The sequence below is a fragment of the Egretta garzetta genome, unplaced genomic scaffold, assembly GCF_000687185.1.
Source record: "Egretta garzetta isolate BGI_Z169 unplaced genomic scaffold, ASM68718v1 scaffold323, whole genome shotgun sequence".
Classification (NCBI taxonomy): domain Eukaryota; kingdom Metazoa; phylum Chordata; class Aves; order Pelecaniformes; family Ardeidae; genus Egretta; species Egretta garzetta.
Window position 1 is genome coordinate 3,468,575 of NW_009259435.1, and position 22,697 is coordinate 3,491,271.

The following is a 22,697-nucleotide window of genomic DNA, read 5'->3' on the forward strand; positions in this document are numbered from 1 at the left end:
GAGCTCTCCAATTTAGAGAAAAGGGTTTGTGGGGGGGCCTGTTAAAATTTTTTTTTTTTTTTTTTTTTTTTTTTTAATTTAAAATACTTTATATCCAAATTATGCAATATTTATGAATACAATTGTATGGAAACACTTACATAAAAATATGTAAAATCACAGCTAAGCAATATAAAGCAATATATAGCATGTTCCAAAATGTATTTCAGGACTAGAATACCTGAGTTTTCAATAAGCTGGTTTCCGGCATTTCACTGATTTTTAATTTAATAATGTATCTGATCTTGTATAAAGCACTTCTTTGGTTGGGAGAAACTGCGTGGAAAAGGCAGAGATCGAGCGGAGATATTACTCAAGGCCTATCTTCTATCAACTACTCTACCTACCCAAAACCTAAAATAGCTCTTGTCTCTGCTGCTTACAGGGCAGAAGAGGAGCTATCCCTGCTGCCGTGCAGGGAGACTTAAAGAGCTGTTCTGCAGGGGCAGATCCCAGGAGCTAAATCCTACTAATCCCACAAGGGCAGAGCTTTAAGATGCCATCTCTACAATTGCTAAGTTAGATATGAGTACGTCTCTGCACTGAGGCAGTTCAGAGGCAGCCTCGGAGCTCTGGAAAACCTTCATCGAGGAACAAAGGGCTTGGAGGGATGTAGCCCAAGTTGTGAAACCTTGGAAGAGAAGGATGGCCCTCACCAAAAGGGACACAGGAACCTTTTGACATGGCATGGAGAGTCCCGGAGCACCCATACCATTGGAGTGGTCCGTGCAAGCAAGAAGTTGAAGGAGGTGGGCACCCAAGCGCACTTGCAGGGGAGGCTGACCATGCATCGCTTCTCCTTGAGGTGGGACCCACATCCAAGGATAGCCACTGCCACTGGTGAGAAGCTGCTCAGCTCTTGGGTGGCTCCTTCTGGAGGTCTCTCTCCGTCAGGCTAGAGGACCTGCAGGTGCGTTTACAGCATAGACTGCACTGTGGTGCTCTGCATTGCATGTCCTGTCTGAGGATCCAGGATAAAAATACTTCTCCAGTAATGAACAGGTAAGCTGGTAAGGGGTCTGCTATTTCTGGAGCACAAACCTGCTTGGATCAGCAAATTTTCTAAGCCACGGAGCGACACTGCAGATGGCAGGGAGACTGTTGTGGGTTTGCAATTTCTGTGCCTGGATGTGAATCATAGAATCATAGAATCATAGAATGTTTTGGGTTGGAGGGGACCACCAGAGGTCATCGAGTCCAACCCCCCTGCAGTCAGCAGGGACACCGCCAACTAGATCAGGTTGCTCAGAGCCCCATCCAACCTGGCCTTGAATGTTTCCAGGGATGGGGCCTCCACTACCTCTCTGGGCAACCTGTTCCAGTGGTTTACCACCCTCATTGTAAAGAATTTTTTCCTTATATCTAGCCTAAACCTACCCCGATTTAGTTTAAAACCATTACCCCTTGTCCTAACGCAGCTGGCCCTACTAAAAAGGTTTTCCCCCTCTTTCCTATAGGCCCCCTTTAGGTACTGAAAGGCCGCAAAGCTGAGATTGTTATTCCCCAAAAAAACTGTGGCTCCTGGTCTTTAACCAAGAATATTTTAAGCCAAGAGTGAACACGAAGCTTTTGCCCTGATGATTATTTAACAGTTCTTTATCTAAATTCAAATAATAATCCTTCATTTCCCTCATTTGGTGATTACCTGTTTATCCACCTTTCATTTTGCCAGGTTTAAGAGACTCTGCCATGAATTGTCCTCGAAAAACCTTTTCAGAAAGTTTTAAAATTGTATGCGCATACATACGTATCTCTGAGGATATATGTATATATGGGTCTGTGTGTTTGTGTGTGAATATTTATGTTTGTATGGGCTCTGATTCATATTCAAAACTCACCAAGGATTTGGGATTGGCAAAAGTTGCTGGCTTGGTGCATTTCACCTTTTTATTTTCTTATATGAATGTTTGTCTGTCTGATTTGGGAATTATCCTGATTTGGGAATTGTCTTTCTGAAGAGCCCAAACCATAGTGTATTCATAGGTTGTGCTTACTGTTGCAAACAAAGCGGAGTCAGTCTTCACTGCCTGGTTTTAAAATATATTCCGAAGTATTTTAAAATTTTTATATTAGGGCCAGGGTTTAGTGGTGGGATGGCAGGGTTAGGGTAACCGTTGGACTTGATGATCTTAAAGGTCCTTTCCAACCTGAACAATTCTATGATTCTATGACTATGATATAAGTGTGCATTTAAAGGCTATGGTATGTTTAACTGACACTGGTTGGACGCTTGTCTGCGTGGCTTGTGTGGTGCATGTCCACGTGTCCGTGCAGGGTTTTGGCACCTCATAGATGTGTGCCTTGAGAACTGTTGTGTAATTTGGGCTGACTCAGCTGTATCTACAGGCACTGAGCATATCCAGGAAGGCAAATGTAATCTACTTTTCTTCCAGCAGCTGGTAATACACTGCCTGACTTCCTGAAGAACTTGGCGCAGGTCTATCCACATGTAAAACCATGTCATTACTTCTACTGTGTCCTAACAGCTTGTTCTGGGTGCTGTCAAGGCACATCATGTTGCATCATTTTGTCACTGGAAGCTCATTCAAGACATTTTTCCAGGCTCTCTGGTGGCTGCTGTTGGGAATAATCCTACTTTGCTCTCCAGCACATTGTTCCGTTTTTAAAATTGGACTGCTCGGACCCTGGAACTGTGACCCCTTCTTTTCGAAAGCCTTTCCCCACGTGGCTGCCAGGTTAGCAGTGGGACGAATAGGCAAAGATCCTTCACTAAATCTTGGCCACAGGCTGGATTATGTGGTCCTGCAAGAAGAATGTGAGACATCGAGAGCTCTGGTTAGATTCATTGACTTTGGAAAGCTTTCCTCAGCTTTCATAGGCCCTCTGAATCCTGGCTTCTGTGAGGTGGCTACACTTTTAGGGGAAAACTGGAATAAAGCCATCTTCTCATGGATGTGCATCAATTATAAACTGGATTCCAGCATCCATCACCCTACGTTTGCAAGGACCCTGCCCTCTCCAACCCGAGTTTTGTTTACAATAATGAAATATTTTAACTGGGCTCATGTTGGCATCATTGCTTCCAATGAGGATATCTGGATGGACACAGCCAACAAATTAGCAAGTGCACTCAGGAACCAGGGGCTTCCTGTAAGCATTGTTACCTCCATGAGTAAAGGAGAAAAAGGCATTGAAGACACCTGGAATGAGATTAAAGAAGTTCGTGGCATTAGAAGTAAGTCCTTTGAGTCTCATTCCTTTTTATTATTTTCTCCAGGGTACGACTGCATTGTTATCCAGTGGGCATAGCTTAGTGAATGAAATTTTGAGGTCATTGAACTCAAGCGGAATTTTATCTCTGACTTAATGATACCTGTTCTTCACATAAAAGAGTTCTTGGCATTTTGTATGTGATGGAGCTAGGGCAAAATGGCCTTCTACAACAAGAAAGATTGTGTCCAGCGTGTCTGGAAAGATAATAGACGGGTGTCTGCACTTGACCCTGCCAAGTGTAAAGAGGGATTTATAGGAATGTTTTATATTTAATGTGTTTTGGATTATGGATTATCAAAAATCTCATGCTTTGATGCTGTGTCCTTGCTACCTGGGTTCAATGAAGGTATCAGAAGTGAAATCCGGTGTTATACACCACATACTAAAGCAGTGGGAGGGCTCTTGTTGATGTACAGCACGTAGTAAAGAATGATCGTTTTTCTCTCGAGAAAATGTGGGGAAAAAAGTCGTGTTTTTCTGATTCAGAGCTTTGTTATGAAGTCTGTGATGGAGCTCTGATCCTGGATGTACACCTCAGCAGTCAGAATTGTGAATCTGAATAAGGATGCACTTTAATGAAGACTTTGACTCTTATACCAAAGACTAACAAGGGTAGCGAAGTATTTTCTAACTTGGAGTTTTATCAGTGCTCAGATCTATGCTTGAGACCAAATCCACCTCGGGTGGGTTCATCTCATCACCAACACAGCTCTCTGTGTGAGTTAGAGATGATGGGCTCCTTTCATAACCAATGGAGAGAACTAGTCCCTCATCAAACGTGATTCATCTGACCAGCTTAAGGTCTCTTCTATGGTATGGGATGAATCACCACCTAGAAGCACCCGTTTCTTTCCTGTAATTCAGCAACCTGAAAATGCTCTTGTTCACTTCAGCTTCTACTTTGCCAAGGATATTTTTCACCTGAGGAGAGGCCACAGCTACTCTAGCGATCCTGCTCCCTCCTGGTTTAGTAGTAGGCAGGTCTCCTTTGCAACTTCCCTTCTCATCATTGCCCTACTTTGCTCCTCTCACTGACTGAGTTTTTAAATGTGGTCTTCGATGAAAAATCAGGAGTGCTTCCTTTCGTGAAGGGGCAGTGAGCACTGTGGAAAGCCTGTTAAACAGATATGACTGTATTTCAGATCTCCCCACCAGACATGGGGACATTGGCCCCATGGAATTTTGCAGGCAAAGACACAGACTCTGGCACAGCCAGGCATGGACCAGGTGTTGCAACACAACACAGTGCCCAGCCTAAAACCTGTATATATAGTGACAGGGTGAACGGGTGGAGCTTGGGCACTGCTAATGACTGTGTGGTGTATGTCAGCTCAGGGCACAAAAAGGGAAAGCTCGTGTCTCTCAGTCAATGACAGCAGTGACCGTGACTACCCATTGTGTTAGCCCGTGCCTCACTTTTGTCAAAATTTCTCTTCACTCCTCCTTCTGTATGGCTCCAGGAATGGGTGATGCTCACAGCCTCCTTCGCTAGATGTTGCAGACCTCCAGAGGCTGAACAAAGTTGTGTAGCTCCCAACTTCCTCAGCACATAACATTGGTGGGGGACCATTAGAGTCTGACCTGATACAGCACTTCAGACAGCTCTTTTAATGGGGGGGAGGGAGCTATTTTGTGTTGAAAACCCCAAATGGATTAACAACACTCTCTGCAATCCTTGTGTTTCAGTTATACTCCTGTGCATGCATTCTGTGCTCATTGGAGGGGAGGAACAGGCCACCTTACTCAAAAAAGCTCTAGAAATGGGACTAGCAGATGGAAGATACATCTTTATTCCATACGACACTTTACTGTACAGTCTTCCTTACCAAAACAACTCATTCAACGTCTTTGATAATGACAGCAAACTCCAGGAAGCATATGATGCTGTGCTGACTATCACACTGGAGTCTGGAGAAAGGACTTTCTATGATGCATTCAGGGAAGCTAAAGAAAGCGGTGAAATAACCAGGGATTTGGAAGCCACACAGGTAAATATTGTTTCTCTCAGGCTTTTCTGGGACCTGGTGATGGGAGACAGGAGGCAAGCAATAGTTATAGAGAAAGCACAGGCAAGAGACACCCCAGACTGTGTGCTTTTTTTTTGAGAAAGATATGGTGGAAGTTGGATGTGGTCTGCATTCATTTGGAAAGGATATTTCTCCTGAATGTCTGGCAATCTAACTCAGTTCAACTGCAGGACCATGCTGGGAATTCAAGAGAAAGGGGTTGTCTCTGAGGGTCTCGGATTTGGTTTGCTACATGCTAACTGCAGTAGGCCCAAGATGAAGAGGTGTTTCCTAAGGTGGATTAAATCTGTGGAGTTTTTAGGTGTTGTAGTTTAACCCCAGCCAGCAACTAAGCCCCACCCAGCCGCTCGCTCTCCCCACCCCGCAGCAGGAGGGGGGAGAGAATCAGAAGAGTAAAAGAAAACTCGTGGGTTGAGATAAAGACAGTTTAATAGGTAAAGCAAAAGCCGCACACACAAGTAAAGCGAAACAAGGAATTCATTCCCTGCTTCCCGTGGGCAGGCGGGTGCTCAGCCATCCCCAGGAAAGCAGGGCTCCATCACGCGTAACGGGGACTTGGGAAGACAAACGGCATCACTCCGAATGTAACCTGCTTCCCTCTTCTTCCCCCAGCTTTATACACTGAGCATGATATCCTATGGTATGGAATACCCCTTTGGTCAGTTGGGGTCAGCTATCCTGGCTGTGTCCCCTCCCAACTTCGTGTGCACCCCCAGCCTGCTCACTGGTGGGGTGGGGTGAGCAGCAGAAAAGGCCTTGGCTCTGTGTAAGCCCTGCTCAGCAATAACTAAAACATCCCTGAGCTATCAACACTGTTTCCAGCACAAATCCAAAATACAGCCCCATACCAACTACTGTGAAGCAAATGAACTCTATCTCAACCAAAACCAGCACATTAAAGCACCAGAATAAGATGTCCACATGCCTGAGAATTTAGGGGGATGTAACGAACAAACAAAATACTGGATGCTTCTAGAGGGAAATGCTTAGGATCATTGTTGCCTCATTCTTTGCAGCACTGCAGTCAAAGTTATTCTTTGTCAGCACAATTATCTAAATGTCACCAGTAGGCTATAAAAAAACAAGTCAGTTGTGACCTTGTAAACACAGCAAGGATAATTGGGCAATCTGTCATATTGGTGAAGAGATGCAGGATTCAGCTGACCTCATCTTCAGATCTCACGGTGATCTTTCAAAAAAGTATAAGCACTTTTACGGCATGGTTTATCAGATCTGCATGGATGTCTGCTTTAGGAGGAGATGAATCGTGCCTTGAAAGCATTAATTTCTTTCTCTTCACTATAACAAGAGCCCAGGTTAACTATATTGAGTGTAGCGTTCTTCATTGTAAGTGTCTACATCTGGTCAACAAATCCCACCACAGATGTGAAATTCTATGGCTCCCAACAGTGCTCCTCAATTTATCACAAGTGTGACGGGAAGGGAAGGGAAGGGAAGGGAAGGGAAGGGAAGGGAAGGGAAGGGATGATATTATGCCTATAATCTCTCTTCACCTACCAACTGTGAATGACCATGTGATTGCAAAAGGGGAGGGGAAATTTTTAGGTTTCTAAATCAAGTCTGTCACAGAAGGGAGCAATGCAAGGAGAAAAGGCTCTGGTATCCCAGAGAATGAGTTTGCTGTGGCTCTGCTTTGTGGTTTTTATGCCTTAGGAATAAACAATGATCTGACAGAGTGAACAAATCCTTTGAGGGTGACATTTTTCCTACCTGGGTAGGGAGGTGAGCCTCTGGCTTTGCCCTTCTATTTGTGGAAGATGTTTTAGCACAATGCTTTGAAGCAGGATGGAATAAAATGCCAGCTGAACGTCAGGGACAGGGTCTTGGCTCTTCCCATAATAAAGCGATTTTACATGGTTTAAAAAATATTTTGAAATTGTATTTTGGGAAACAACCATCAGAAAAGACAGGTATTTAAAGTCACACATATATTGGGAGATCCAGAGCTACCTTCAGCCTAAGATTCTTCAAACCCATTACTCTACAAACCTTAATGCTCAGGTGTCTCAGTTCTTGAGTTTACAGCTTAGCCAGTGGGACATCTTTTGCCACAGATCTCAAACCAGAGGTTGGCAGCTGTGTATCCTCACCTCAATTTCTCCTGTATTTTTAGGTTTCTCCACTTTTTGGAACAATCTATGATTCCATTTACTTCATGGCAATGGCTATAGACAGTGCTCGGAGGAAAGGAGTCAGAATCTCAGGAGCTAACATAGCAGAGCACACAAAAAACTTCAGCTTCCCTGGATTTAGTCACCGGGTAGAGACAGACCACCGTGGGAAGAGGCTGGGCAACTACGTGATACTGGACACAGATGGTCGTGGGAACCAGCTCTTCCCAACCCACTTTCTGGACATGTCTTCAGACTCTGTGAAGTCCCTAGGCCGGACCATGCACTTTCCCAATGCAGCTCCACCCAAGCCAGACTCCAGCTGTTGGTTTGATCCAGATGTTCTCTGCACTGGAGGTAAGAAAAACAAAAACCCAGAGTCAAATGGCACTGGGTCCATGCTTCTTATTTCATCTTTTCTTTTACTCCAGGGGAGAGCACCCCAAAGAGAAAACTCTAAGCTCAGCCTGGAGAAGAGAAGGCTGCGGGCAGACCTGATTACGGCCTTTCCGTACTTAAAGGGGGCCTATAGGAAAGATGGGGAAAATCTTTTTAGTAGGGCCAGCTGTGACAGGACAAGGGGTAATGGTTTTAAACTAAACCAGGGTAGGTTTAGACTGCATCTAAGGAAGAAATTCTTTCCAGTGAGGGTGGTGAAACCCTGGCAGGGGTTGCCCAGAGAGGGGGTGGAGGCCCCATCCCTGGGAACATTCCAGGCCAGGTTGGACGGGGCTGTGAGCAACCTGATGTGGTTAAAGGTGTCCCTGCTCCCTGCAGGGGGGTTGGACTGGGTGACCTCTAGGGGTCCCTTCCAACCCAAAACATTCAATGATTCTATGATTCTATTATAAGAAATTCATATAAATATGACCAATCATCATGCTGTTTGTAATGGGAGTCCTGTACAGAGACCCCACTATTGATCCACAAGACTCTGTTATTGCTTGTTAGGTCAATAGCATTGTTGGAAAGAGTTTTCCAGGTCTAACAGTCAACATCTGCCTATTTTGATAGCAATTGATATCTGCCAGAGGCTCCAGCCAGCACCGTGTCCCTGTCCTTCTGAGGGACAGGGCACTAAGAGGATTTGCATTAAAGACAGCCTAAGAGAGCTGCACAACGGCAGATGCTCTCACCATTTCTCCTGGTTAACCCCAGCTTCTTTACCCAGTTAGCTATGCAGCTTTAAGGATCATCAGAGCTCACCTCATCAAGAAAAGATTATAATCATTACTCAAAATAATTTGAGTTCCTGTAGGCGGCAGAGGTGGTAATTGAAGACTTAGGGGCAGAGATATCTCTGCTGCTTCCTGGGTTTGCAGGACTGGGCGCTGGTTTTACTCTGAGGCAACTGTGGTGCAGTTTTTAAGTCCACAGGGAAACCAAAATCTCAGGGTAGGCTACTTAGACTCCACTTGACATATTTACTTATAACACTAAGCATTTACTCCTACTGCTCCAGGATATGACTTAAACAGACAAAATTAACCACATCTACAGAGTATTTCATTCAGCAGCTGAGAAAAACTTTTCCCTTGGCTCAGCCATAGCTGGTTTAGATCAGTGTCGCTCCATGGAAATTGGAGATATACTGATCTTACAGCAGCTGGCAAGCTATAGAAGAGACACATGTAATGCTACCATCTATCTAATTTTGCTCTGCTACTAGGAATGGCGTAGCAATTTAGCATCCCGTTGCAGTCTATGGAAAAACTCCACTGATTTTTAGAGAGGTCAGATTTTATGTTCACACCTTTACAGAAGCATAAAGCCCTAGGCACTTGCCAGTGAACCGGTAATTTATTATTATTGCTAATATTTCAGAGACTGAATTTTATGACTAGAATTAAATCCAGGCCTGGGCCTGGCTTTTGTGTGGAGTTAGGGTTGGAGCAGGGTTGGGTGTGAAGCTGCCAGGCTGCTGTGGGTCCTGACCCCAGGTCCACCAGTAGCGGGACTGAGTAGGTGATCCCAGTACATGTGAACACACACAGTGCAGACACAACCAGTCACCGACAGACTAACACATACAGGAGAGCAACGCATTTACGGGCACCACTACCCACAACCGGCATTGCCGAAACATGGACACCACAAATGGCCCGATCGTTTTCTTAGGCACCAGCTAATCAGGCTCCAAGCTTGCTAGCACATGTCACAGCCGCAGCCCCTGCACACACATCGATGCATCATCCGCTGGTAGGTGGTCCAGACCTGTAATTCCTCTGTAGCCAGCTCTCAAACCCTCTGGTCTCTGCAGGAGGTGCTCTCCAGACTTGTGGTCTCCCATGGGTTGCAGGCTCCAGGACCTCCTATCTTACTTGTTGGTTAGGCTGACTTAAAGTCTGCAGATGTCACACATGGGCAGAATAAAAAGCACCCTCATCCAGGAAAAAAATCAGGCACAGGGGTTACAAAGACAGGAGGACAGATTGTGACGATCAGGTGCAGGGTTTGGCTGGAAAAATGCAAAACATGCCTACATGTGACCAGTATCCCATGCTTCAGCCTCCCCAATTCACTCCCATCCCTCCCTTTCCCTATTTTTTCCCTTCCTCTAAACGTCCCATAAGAAGTTCCACATACTCCCATAGTCCCCTTAAAGCATCCCGTAATGAGTTTAACACAACCCCACAAGTCCCCTCAAGTACACTGTAAGTTTGCTCTTTCTCATGAGCCCATGATAACCTTGCTTTCACTTCTGTTTAGTTATAAAGTTCTGGTTGAGCTTCCTCAAGGCTTTGCATCATTCCTGCAGTGGCCCATCCATCAGTGACACGAGTGCTCTGGTCCTTGGTATTGCTTTTGCTATTTCCTGTTCCTTAGGGTTTGTTTATCTGGGTTGTTTATTTTTTACTTCTCTTGTCCTTTTACTGTCTCTTGTTCATGCCAGTGAATTTTGTGCTCCAACCCAGCCCTTGCTCTCAGCTTATCAGGTGCTGCTTCAGTGAATGAAATTGGATTTAGATGTTTTCCAGCTGTGGAAAAGCCCTCATGTCATGATGTGTAACTGTGCCCCTACTTCAAGCAAAGGACAGGATCAGGGAGAGACCCTTCGCTATTCCTTGGTTTTCTGCACTGCCTTTCAAGTATCAGGTTGCCTTAAAGTCCTCTAAAATATGATCAAGCAATTTTGGGTTATAAAATGCAATGGTAAAAAGGAAAATGATTTCTCTGAGACTCTTTCTCAAAGGGGATTTGTTCAGACAGCGGAGTCTCTGGGGGCTACCTGAGGAAGCTTATGAGATGGCACGAGTGAAAAAACCCTGATGGAGTACAGAAGAGAGCATTACCGAACTCACATTACTCCTACCACATTGTGGTCTGGGTTACAGATTCTTTCTGAAAATATTAGAAGATCTCACAGAGATGTGAGATGGGACTTTCATACCCCTACACTTCATCACTGGTTTGTCCAGGAGGCATTTGCTCCTTTGTCCAGCAAGAAAATCAACCCATGCCCCTGTGACTGGGCTATTCAGGGCTCATTCTCTCTTTAACAACAATTTCCCTAGCAGGCCACCAGAGCTCCACAGCACTAGGTCTCCTGCAATTCTGCCCCTAAGCTGATTCCTCCTTTTCTATGGGTTTACCATTGTGCAAGAACTTAATGGGATGTGTTCTGGCTTCACACTAACACCAGTCCTTCTGGAGGGGGGCACATCTTTGGCAGCTCCCTCCCCTCTTAGAGATGAACACTGGGTTGCTGTCACCTGCTCTTATGGGGACCGCAACGCTCTGTCTATGCATGAAGAGCAAACCCTGGCCTCCAGGCCAGCTTGGTGTGGTCTTGCTCGTTCCTGTATTCAAGGTAAGCACCTCCTGGAGAAAGCTGGCTGTGCCTCCATTGCACTTAGGTGGAGTGAAACTTTGGTCTACATCCATGCTGTCTGAGAGGTGGAGAAATGGGTGTGAAGTATCGATTCTGATGTGCCCAGATTTCTTCTCCGATGGAGGTGTACAGGGCTAGTTCCAGGCTGGAGCATGAAAGCAGAGTGACTTATATAGAACCATAGTATCATAGAATCACTGAATGGTTTAGGTTGGAAGGGACCTTTAAAAATCATCCAGTCCAACCCCCATGCCATGGGCAGGAACATCTTCCACTAGACCAGGTTGCTCAAAGCCCCGTTCAACCTGACCTTGAACACTTCCAGGGATGGGGCATCCACAACTGCTCTGGGCAACCTATTCCACTGTATGTGTGAGGGCAATCAGGGTCTGGGGCCCTGGGCTGAAGCAGAAAGTAAATCCAAATCCAGCAGGAAAATTTCAGCTAAAATGCTGTCTGTTCCTGAAAAGAACGTTAATTTTCAACAATCCCTGCAGCTTTCACGGGGAAGCTCTAGGTCTCAGTGCTTGCAAAAAGGCCTGTGATTTAGATGCAAGAGTTACTTAGAGTCATGAACCTTTTATCAACCCAAATTTCTCCATCCTTGTTTGTGTTTAAGGATCTCTGAACACAGACAGAGTAAAATAGAAATAAACAGAAGACAGAAGAGACAGAGACAGAAAACACTTCCCACTGGAATTTAGCTCATCCACTCACGTTAGCTTTTCCTAGCTCTCTAGCAAAGACACTCATGAGCAAAGTATGTGTCTCCAGTAGTCTCTGTCGATGGGCCCATTGAGGAAGACATCAGCCTTCTCCTCCTTCTCTTCCGCTCTTTTCAGCAGTTAGAAATCTGTAGCAGGGAATGAAAGATCCCAGATGGGCTGGTGACTCACGCTGGCCGTCAGTTTGGTACCACATGATAAAGATTTTTTGGAGTTCCTGGAGGAAAGAGGGTCAAATGTTCAAAAGTTATGAACTTTGCAGAAGCTTCCTCTAAAACTTCGTAGTTTCCTGTGAGTTCAGTCTTTATTTACTTGAAGAAAAACTGTTTTTCCACTGATCCAGGGGTCTAGGTCTGGTATAGACAAAAAGTGCATGGAAATAAATAATTAAAGTAGTTGCCGCCTCATGTAAATGAAGTCAGTAAGCATCTGTATACTCACAAATTAACATGGCATAAAAATGGTTTTCTAGCATTCTTCTGGCTGAATATTTGACTTTGTCCTCTAATGGTCCAAATAGTGATATTTTCAATATTATTGCCTAAATCGAAGGGGTTTTCTTATGCACTGATTCTCTTCCCCTCTTTGCACAGGGATTGAGCCTACAGTCATGATTTTGGGAGTAGCGCTGATGTTTGCCCTGGTGCTTTGTGCTCTGGGCCTGGCTTCCCTCATCAGGTGAGAACTGCAGTGCTGCTTTGATTTGGTGCCAATTTTAGCTTCTGTGGGAGACCTGCACTTTAGCCAGCAGTTGAGGCCAGGTGAACACGTAGCAGGTTTGACTGTGGTCTTTGCTCTCCAGCCACATATCTCTTCCCTTTATTAAGTGATAATGGAATGAGCGCTGCAGGCATTGGTTCCGCAGTCTCCGGAGCAGCCATTTTCCCCTTAATCCAGTCCAGGTTTGGAAGAACATTGCAGCCTGTTGCTGGTAGGAGTAGCTGGGTGATGGCTCTGGAGCATTAGGAAGGTGACAATCACTTTGGAAGTGCAAAATATGCCATACAAACCAAAGACAGGGATCTGCTTTGAGAACATCGGGGTGGAGACCGAGTGGATTGCCATATTAAATGTCTTTTTCTTACTCCATCATTCTTGCCTGGATTTCTGTCCCTAATATAATCATGTTTCCTATGAAGCACCTACGCTGACCCTCTATACTTTCTCTGTGTACTAAAGAGAGAGAGAAAATATCTCTGGAGAGGGTTCAGAGCAATTACTTAGGATATATCTTTAATACCAAACTGATTCACTCCCTGTTTGGAACTGCAGTCCAGCTCCCCAGTCATTCACGTTGCATATATATTGGTCTGGGAATGGGATCTTTGAGCAAATTAAGTAGTCTGCTGGGGAAGGGACAGTTATCAACAATTGCATAGGTCACACTTGTGTCCCGACTCTATTTCCAAGGTGGACATGAGCCAGCATGGACTGGTTGGTCCAGGAGCTATGGGTTACTCTTTGGCAAGGACACTATGGCCATAACCTAAGGTAATCTTCTGCTCCAAACTGGACCCTGGAGTAATCTGTCTTTCATTATTGATGACTACAGGGTATGTGACTGAAATTAGAGTGAAATTAGACTGAAATTAAAAGGCATATTTAGTCAGCAGCAATGAACTCAGCAGAGCGGGGTTCCTGCATTGTCCCATCCAGCTTTGCCTCTCAAATCATCCCAAAACATGTTTTCTCTCCCCTTCTGAATCATCCCTCCAAACCCAGATGATAAGGCCACCCAGAAAGCAACACCCCAAACAGCTTCCCCACTTACAACACACAGCTGCTTCTGATATCTTATAATTGCAGGCACTGAGGAGGTTGCCTCCATCCACATGCACTTTAAAACCCTGCTCTATTCCTTGGCCACCAGCCTCTACAATTACGTAAATAACAGACAATCTTTCTGCCTACTCTACTTGCAAGCTGTTCCACAAGTACCAGACTGTGCTTGGTAAGGCTCAGTCATAAGTAAAGATGTATGGCCATCTGTAAGGGAAGGGAAAAAAAAAAAAAAAAGACTAGCATGACTCAGACAGTGATTTATGTTAGGGAAGGGCATGTCTGGAACTACATTTAAACCACAGCATGGTCTGAGTTCAAACGTGGGAGCTCTGGTCTTAACTCTGCCAGGGATCTGCTGCATGACCTTAAATGAATCACTCCGTTCTCTGTGCTTTGCTTTCGGCAGAGGGATGCTTTCCTCCATGCTTGGGGGAGAGGATGTGATTCACCAAGAAAGGTTTTCAGGTGGACAGCTGAAAGGTACATAAGTAATGAGGTTTTTGCGTGAAGATGAGTTGGGTGGCTTGGGACGAAGTGGTTAGAGAAAGGTTATAAAAAATCACCCCAGGCGATGCCTGTGATTATGTGGCTAAGGCTCCTTCTGAGCTCCAAAAAGCTGCCTGTGCTCTTCTAAAATGCCCAGAGTGGTACATGCAGAGGAAAAGTGATTTGTGGTGGTGTATGGCTATTTTGTGAAATGGATTCCTTCTACAGTACAGTTAGCAAAAGGCATCCTATTGCCCACCTCATCAGGAAAAGTCTCAGGTGTGTGAAGATCAGACATCTGCTGTAGTGTAAACAAAGCTCCTTAAACAAAAAAAAAAAAGTGGCATTGAGGGCAATGAAAAGTTTTTCATTCCCTTTTCTGTTCCTGCTTGGTGAGTTTTGGACTGTCTAATAGATGTAGTGTGCTTTGTGCTCAGTGTTAGACCTTGATGTCCATTGAAATAGTGCATTCAAAATGATGGGGTGTGACTGCTGCCTCTTCCCTGAGTCCCTAAAATGGCCATGTGTTGGATATTAGTGCCAGATGAATCCCAGCTAAAAACTAACAATGAAACTCTGGAATGTTTCGTATTGATTTGCGCGAAGTGGACATAAGCCTGTTTGAACTATGCCATGAACACGTAGTCCTTGACAACGCACCATTTCGTGCTGTGGTCGCTTCTGCCTTGCAAATTCAAGAGAAGCTGGGCAAGTAGTGGGATGCAGTCAGGCAACAGATAAGTGTCTTTGCTGGTCTGATGACTATACTGAATTTTCTCTCTCGCCTGGGGCAATTCTGCAAATCTGGTAGCCTGTGGAAGAGTGCAGAGAGTCATCCCTTGGAAAACGGGCAGCAGCATCTTGTGGATATGCCAGAAGCACATTTGTCCTCTGTTACACAGTGCGTGATAGACATCCCATCTGGCTCAGGTCCTGGAAGAAGCAGATCTGAATCAGCACAGTCAACTTCTTGATCTAATTACTCCTAACCAAGAGAAACAGCACTCGTTCAGCACTACTGCTTCCAAGACCTCCACGCTGCATTGCCCTATACCACGTGTGCCAAACTGCTTATCCCCTGTAGCTTTTCCCTCCATATGAGCCTGCGGTCATTAGAAGGGGGTATCTTGCTGCGTGCTTCATACTGCACCATGCTACAATACAGAGATTCAGCCAGCACATTTTGATTGTGTCCACGCAGCGTTTATAAATTACCCCTGGTTCAGTTGCAGTCCCTAAGAAAGGCTGGTGTGCCTGAGAGCTGTTTGCTCGCCGGACAGATTGGCTGCTCTAATAAAACTTATTATTCTCTCCTAATAGAGAATGACTTGGGATATGAAAAATAAAACCAAGCAAAACAAAGTATGCAGTACATACACATCCGATTCATATTTGTAACCAGATTGACTCAAGATGTCTATTTGTGACAAGACCCTGTGAGATTATAGCTTGTTTAGTCTGTGAATTGGATAACCCTCGACTCGGGGGATTTCAGTCCAAGTCAGGGCATCGTGATTTCTCTACTGCTTTCACCCATGTCCATCCCCACTGCCACACCACATGCTGCACTTCCCTAATGCTGCAGGGAAGCCAGATGTGGGGGACTCATTGGTGGTGTAAACTGGTTACCTACCTAAAAATGATAACCGTGACTCTCCAAATCTTGCAGGCATAGTATCTTGAACAGCCAGCTATTCAGGGGACCTAACAAGATAATCATGACCTTGGATGACCTCGTCTTCATCAACCCAGAGCTACATAAAAAGGCAAGTCCTCCCACTCATGGAAGTAATCTGCTGGGACACTCAAAGACAGGTTTGCTGTGTGGTATTTTCATACCCATGAAGCTCTGGAAAGGTCATTCACTTCTCCGTGTCTCATTTTCCCCTGTGTATCAGAAAATTTCCCATGTGCTGAGTGGTTTTGAGTCTCAGATCAGATGCATATCCAGTGTCAGAGCTGTTATGGTGATGTGCGATAGTACCCTTGGTTGTGTTTGTTCTAACAACCAGGGATTATTCTTTGTTCTTGAGGCTGGATGAAATAGCATAGTTCATGCCCTTATAGCGAAACCATCTTACCCTCAAAAATAAAGAGTCTGCATCCAAACTACCTATTGGCAACTGTTCCTGGCCTGTGCTGGCTCCTGCCCAGAGCTGGGGATCTCCTGGGGGAGTGTTACTTGGCACAGGCCAGAGACATGCTCAGGACCATGCCAGTGATATGGACTGCTGTGGAGCAATCAATTTGCCTAGATCACTGGCACAGATACAGGCTTCTTGCCTATGCCAGAGGAGACACTTTCCTGTGCCTTGCTCAGAGAGACAGCTGCCCTATCTAGTGTCTCCCCCAAGCCACAGCTCTTCCATCAGCTAAAGTGCTGCTGCAGTGTTTCAAGGTACTAAACAGGGTCAACCTTATGAGCCTTTTAAAAGTATTCAGAGAGGTGAGATGGGGAGGTTTGTGAGGTTGCTAGCACGGGTGTAATGCATGGCCCAAGGCAGAGCTGGAGTGGAGGTTTACACCCAAAGGTGGTAACCTGCTTTCCTTGCCTTCCAGAGGCTGACCTTGGACAGTCTGACTGATGCAAACAGCGTAGCAGCCGACGGCAGAAGCCTGAAATCTGTAACCCGCTCCTTTTCCTTGAAAAGTGCAGCTGCCACCCACGAAACCTCCAACGTGGCTTTGTGTGAGGTAGGTAAGGACCTCGGGCAGCCTCCTCCCACTGTTTCGGTTCACTGAGTTGCTCAAGTGGAGAAAAGCCTTGGGCTGCAGTACAGCAGATCCCAGGATGTAAATACTGCTGATGGACCCTGAGGGTAAAAATAAATTACTCCCAAGCAGGGACTTACCAGTGTTCAAGGTGACCCTACCCCAACCTTCATCCTGACACTTGGAGTCATGTGGGGTGTATTCGACATAGGGCTTTTCCAACCAAATGATTCTATGATTCTATGATCCCTATGTAGTTTTGACGGGTCTGATCCCTTTTAGAGATGTCACCACCTAAAGGCACCGTGAAGAACCTTTCTTACAAGACAGGGCCTTTAGGTGCTGACATCTCTAAAAAGGACCTTTCTTACAAGACAGGAGCCAAATACACAGAAAAGGCTATCAAATTGCCCTCTGCGCTAATAAGACCATATCTAACAGAGGCAACGGCCAAGAAAACTCACCCCATCTATCAGTTCTTTCCTAAAAATACAGCTTTTTGAAAAAAATGGCATGGCAATTTTTCCTGAAAAAGAGCGAAATAAACGGGATCATTCATGCCAGAGAAAAGCTTTGAACAGAGTTACTTCCTTTTTTAATCAATTTGCCATTGTTCATTAGATACCAATACACCTTCCAAGTACGAAGTTCTGATCCAGGTGAAGGTCCTGCCTCACCCCATTTTTTTGAGGGTTTCCTGAGGGTATTTTTATTCGGGTCCAATATAGAAAGAATCTACTGCTGAGAACATTGAAAATCCTCAATCACTTTAAGTCAAGGATCTGGAATTCAGGCCCAATGTTAGCTGTTGCTCAGAGAATTGCTCTGTCATTCACCCGCCTGTATTGTGGACAGGGAGACTGGGTGTGGCTGAAAAAATTTGAGACGGGAGCCGTTCACAATCTGCGGCAAAGCTCCACCAGCATCTTGAGGAAGGTAGGAACAGGGGATGGGCATACGGAGGGAAGGTTGCTCGGGGGATGTTTGTGACTGCAGGGTACTTTTATTCTCCTTGTCTCCTGTTTATCCATTGAATCACATGTCATGGCTGTCAATGAGTCTTGCCTGGTGGAATCTGGTGGAACAGACCATGCACAACTGCATCTGACAAACTTCCCAATGACCCACGTGTCAGCAGCTTGCAAAACCCCACCCTGGACCTGACATTTCAAAGCTGGTGCAGTGCTGAATGTACAATGAGTCCTCTAAGTGGCCTTGTCTGCAAAGGCAGAGTGGTTTGGAGGGAATCATCCCTGCCTGGATGCACTGGTAGCTATTTTCATGGGTTATTTGTTGAGTGCCTAACAGTGTGGCACGGATACGGTTGTGCTTTTCTCTGGGATTTGCTTTCTGTCTCCAGCTAATCTTTAAGATGCCTGTTAGAAGTTCATTTTTAGTCTTCAATTTTATTATTATTACTAAATGACAAACACATTTATTTTCCAAATTCAAGACCATTAGTTGTTGGCAGCTACTGCTAACATAGGAGTGGCATTTTTATGCATATAAATACAGCAAATTTCCAAGGGCATGTCTTCAAAGGCACCACTGATGGATGACTTTAGATCCTCCAGGCATGGTATTGCTTTCCAGATCAGACCAGAGCTGGACCAAGACTCCACATGCTGAACTCAATTTACCCCAGCAAAGCCATTTTGTCCTGGTGAAAGTTCCAATCCAGCTTGCCTGAAGAAAAACAAATTTCTGTTCAGTTTGCTTTTGCTATCTTGCTTTCCTTGTCTTAATGGATAGACTAAGAAAAGCAAAGCTTAAAAGGAGTGTAGGATAGCTGAATGTAAGCTGCAAAGAGGTTGTTTGCTTCCCCATCCTTGTGTGAAAGACTGTTTGGGAGTACAGGAATGGTAAGGACATCTAATGATATAAAGAAGCTGCTGAGCAGATGTCTGGGTGACTTGGTCTCTTGTGATTCACTGTCTTGTTTCAGATGAAGGATCTGCGTCATGAAAATGTGAATCTGTTCCTGGGCTTTTTCTCTGACTGTGGCATCTTTGCCATAGTGACGGAGTACTGCTCCCGAGGAAGCCTGGAGGACTTGCTGAGAAATGAAGATATGAAACTGGATTGGATGTTCAAGTCCTCTCTCGTGATGGATCTAATTAAAGTAAATTCATTGCTCCTGCTGAGGGGTGACCTGCATGTGACCTTTCTATTGACATAGCTATTTCATCCAAGACGTTGGGATTTTTATAGTAATGTGAATGTAATTATACTGGTACACAGGGTCTTTAATGTAGACCTCTTACTCCTGTTCTGTTACCATCTGAGAGAAGCACTATTCAGGGCAATAGGACTACATCCATGCGGCAGGATGAGAGGTTAAAACTACACATCAGGCTAGAACTGAGCACCTAGAACAGTGAATTTGGTGACAAATTCCTGCTTTCCAAAGGCCCTTTCTTGTCATAAATCAGAAATGCATCCTGCATAGAACCAAACTGTAGGCGTCCCCTGTCACAGGATGGCTACACATGTGGTCACTTTAGAAGAGTGTTCTTTCAATCATATCCCATGTGTTTTCATCCTCTAAAGGTGAACTACCAATATAGGACTGGGGGCCTACAGAGGGTAGCCTGCCAGAACCATTCTTACAGCCCATTCTGTTCTCTCACAGCCACCTTCTGTTCCTCCTTGAGGGAGCTGGGTAAGGGCATCCAGCTCTTAATGGCTTCCCTTGACCTAACCATTGGGTTCCATTTGTGCCCACCTTCTTCTGGGGGTTGGACTAGATGACCTCTAGGGGTCCCTTCCAACCCAAAACATTCTATGATTCTTAACCTTGTCTAAAAGTACAGCTTCTGAGTGCAATGAGTCCTAGGGCTATAGATGAAGGCAGCTGACTCTTTCTAAAGCTGCCGGTTCTTTCTAGTATTACTTCAGGGTGCAGCTAACCTAATTCTTGTTCCTATGAACTTCTCTCATAGTTTCTTGGGTTTATCAGGACTGCGTTTGACATAGAGTCAATGCTGTATCTGATGCTATCTAAGATGACAGTTACGCTTGGTGTGTCCGAATGCTGATGGATAATATAATTCTGAAGGAATAGTCTCAACCTCTTCTGTGTTTCATAGGGAATTAGGTATTTGCATCACCGAGATTTTGCCCATGGACGTCTCAAGTCTCGTAACTGTGTTGTGGACGGCCGGTTTGTGCTGAAGATCACTGACTATGGTTATAATGAGCTCTTAGAAGCACAGAAATGCCCATATGTTCAGCCACCCCCAGAAGGTCAGTGCCATAAGGAAATATTTTTTGGGAAATATTTGTCCATTGATTTAACAGATGCTTGTCCTAATCCAATTGCAGACCAGTGGCCATATAAGGATTTATGTGCTCAATCTCTTGACATCTAGTTACTTGTACACAGCATAGGAAAGGATAAGCAAAGATTTTTCAGACTTCCTGAAAGGGAAGTGAATAGCAGAGTGTTATGGTAATAAAAAAGATTTTATTGTAAGCAGTAACAGAACTTAGGCTTGTCATAGTTGGAGAAGGATTTAAGTGCCCCTGAAACCTGATCAATCCTGAATATCTGTAATGGGTGGAAATGGCTTCACATCCTTAGCCCCAACCCTATAGTTGAAGTTTTAGGTTAACCCAAATGAGCCTTGTTTTGTAAAACTTAAGCCATCTGAAAGACAAGATGATGCAGGTATCTTTGAAATAGGTCCTCTATGTGCCAGTCACCACATGCTGCCACATGAGATTCCCACCACTTAGAGACGGCATCTCATGTGACCAGGTTCAGAGACTTTGACAGGATTTCTTTCACCTGTCCATTGCCTTGGGGTTCCTCCGGTATCCCAGTTTATTCTCAAAACCTGGTTTGAAGTAGTATGTAGTTAGTGTTTTGATCCCTCTGTCATAGGATTTGGTTCCTACACATTTCCAGTGTCTCAGATAGGGCAGTTGCCAGAAGAACACCTTCTCCCTTAAAAAAGTTATATATATATTGCAGTAGCTGAAATGTTTCTTAGTCCCATTACTCAGAAAGCACAGTTACCAGGGTAACAATATCCTGATTCGAAGAAGATCCATTTCGTGATGAGGCTGGGTATGATTTACACATGTGTCTTCCATCACTTGAACGACTGGATTATAAAGACTGATGGTACTTCAGACTGCCACAAACTGCTTTTACAGAAAATACTTTAATCTAAGAACAACTACAGAATGTATTTTATTAGCTTTTGCTTCATAAAAGAGCAACAACAGTAACAAAAAATCTGGGCTTCAGCGCCAACATTTTGTCTGAGTGATATTTTCAAACAAAAAAAGATGTTAATGTTTTCGGCAATGGTGAGAAGACTTCTTAAGTAGATGTTCAAGGCTGGTGTTTTAGCAGTGAACTGTTGGTACAGCAACATATTTTAAAAGGTAGAGTGACATTTGGAAAAGTCAATTTTACTTTTTTTTTGTCAGGATGGAACTTTAATATTTCTAACATATCAAAAGAAATAAAATATTTGATCCAGCAAATAATGAAGTATATTTCAACCCTTCCTCAAATGACCAAAATGAAATGTTCATTTAAGCACTTAATTTGAGACAGTCTGAGCTCAAGTGTAAGAAACGTGACGGTCTTGATTTTTTTCTTTTAGAATTGCTCTGGACAGCTCCTGAGTTATTGAGGGACCCAGACATGTGCAGAAAAGGCACGTTCAAAGGGGACATTTACAGCTTTGCAATCATCCTACAAGAAGTGGTTGTTCGAGGCCCACCATACTGCATGTCAGAACTCTCAGCTGAAGGTAGGCAACTATTTCAGTATAATTGTAAGGCTTTACACAGAGAGCTCAAAAAACATCTGGCCAAGGCCCTCAGGTAAAACATTAGCATGGAAATAATGTCCCGATCTCATGACCTTTCTCAGCGACAAAAGGCTGTTTTCAGCAAAACATCCATAATGAACATCAAAACGTGTGGTTCTGATCTGAGCTGTGGTATGTGACTCATCACTGGTATCAATGGGGCTGGGGCTCTAGGTACCCCCCAAGATGCTTCAGAGCTGGCCAGCATCCAGACCCCTGCAACACCTCCAATTCCTTGCCAAAACTTTGACTTTTCATTACGGCGTGGGGTGAAATCTGATGGCAGAACTTCCCATAGCTTGGAAACTCCTTTCCTTCCTACTTATCGGCCCTTTTTTTGTATGTCATGGAGGTTGACATTTTTGAACTGGACCCCTTACCAGCATCCTACTTTGTCCCTCTGCCCATCTGGTTTTACTTAATTACTTCCCCATTTAAAGAGGTTCTCTCTTCAGCAGAGATCAAAGTGATATGGCATGACCCCGCTGACATATATAAGGTGGCTTGTGTCAGAAACAGCAAACAGGTGAACTCCTTACGAACTGCTCATTGTGCAGCTCTCATTAGTTCAAACTGTGCTGTCCACGCATAGGTAGAGCAACCACACTGCAGTCAGGGTCAGGCCACAAGCACTTGGACAGGGAGGGGGTGAGAATAGTCAAAAAAGAGCTGATTTCAGTGAAAGCCCATTCTCAACACATTTTAAGCTGGGCAGTCACCAAGTATGGCCATTCAGTATCTTCCTGTTCAGCCCCTAGAGAAATGGGGTCCTGACCTTGCTGTGCCCCAAGCTGCTGCAACAGTGCAATGACAATGATGATTATGATTTAACCTGCTCAATACTTCAGAGCTGGATATATGATGTAGCCTATGATGTAATTAGCAGGTGTCCCCCCCAC

General features: G+C 44.7%; 1 protein-coding gene across 1 annotated transcript in view; it reads left to right on the forward strand.

The window, feature by feature from the left end:
• Positions 1-1,033: 1,033 nt before the first annotated feature.
• Positions 1,034-22,697, forward strand: part of GUCY2F (guanylate cyclase 2F, retinal) — a 43,606-nt gene continuing 21,942 nt past the window's right edge. The window contains exons 1-11 of the mRNA XM_035892696.1: positions 1,034-1,041; positions 2,787-3,223; positions 4,960-5,261; positions 7,435-7,789; positions 12,583-12,667; positions 15,927-16,023; positions 16,817-16,951; positions 17,825-17,905; positions 18,915-19,091; positions 20,059-20,215; positions 21,589-21,738. Of these exons, the coding sequence (XP_035748589.1) occupies positions 1,034-1,041; positions 2,787-3,223; positions 4,960-5,261; positions 7,435-7,789; positions 12,583-12,667; positions 15,927-16,023; positions 16,817-16,951; positions 17,825-17,905; positions 18,915-19,091; positions 20,059-20,215; positions 21,589-21,738 (1,984 nt within the window). The remainder of the gene's footprint in view (positions 1,042-2,786; positions 3,224-4,959; positions 5,262-7,434; positions 7,790-12,582; positions 12,668-15,926; positions 16,024-16,816; positions 16,952-17,824; positions 17,906-18,914; positions 19,092-20,058; positions 20,216-21,588; positions 21,739-22,697) is intronic.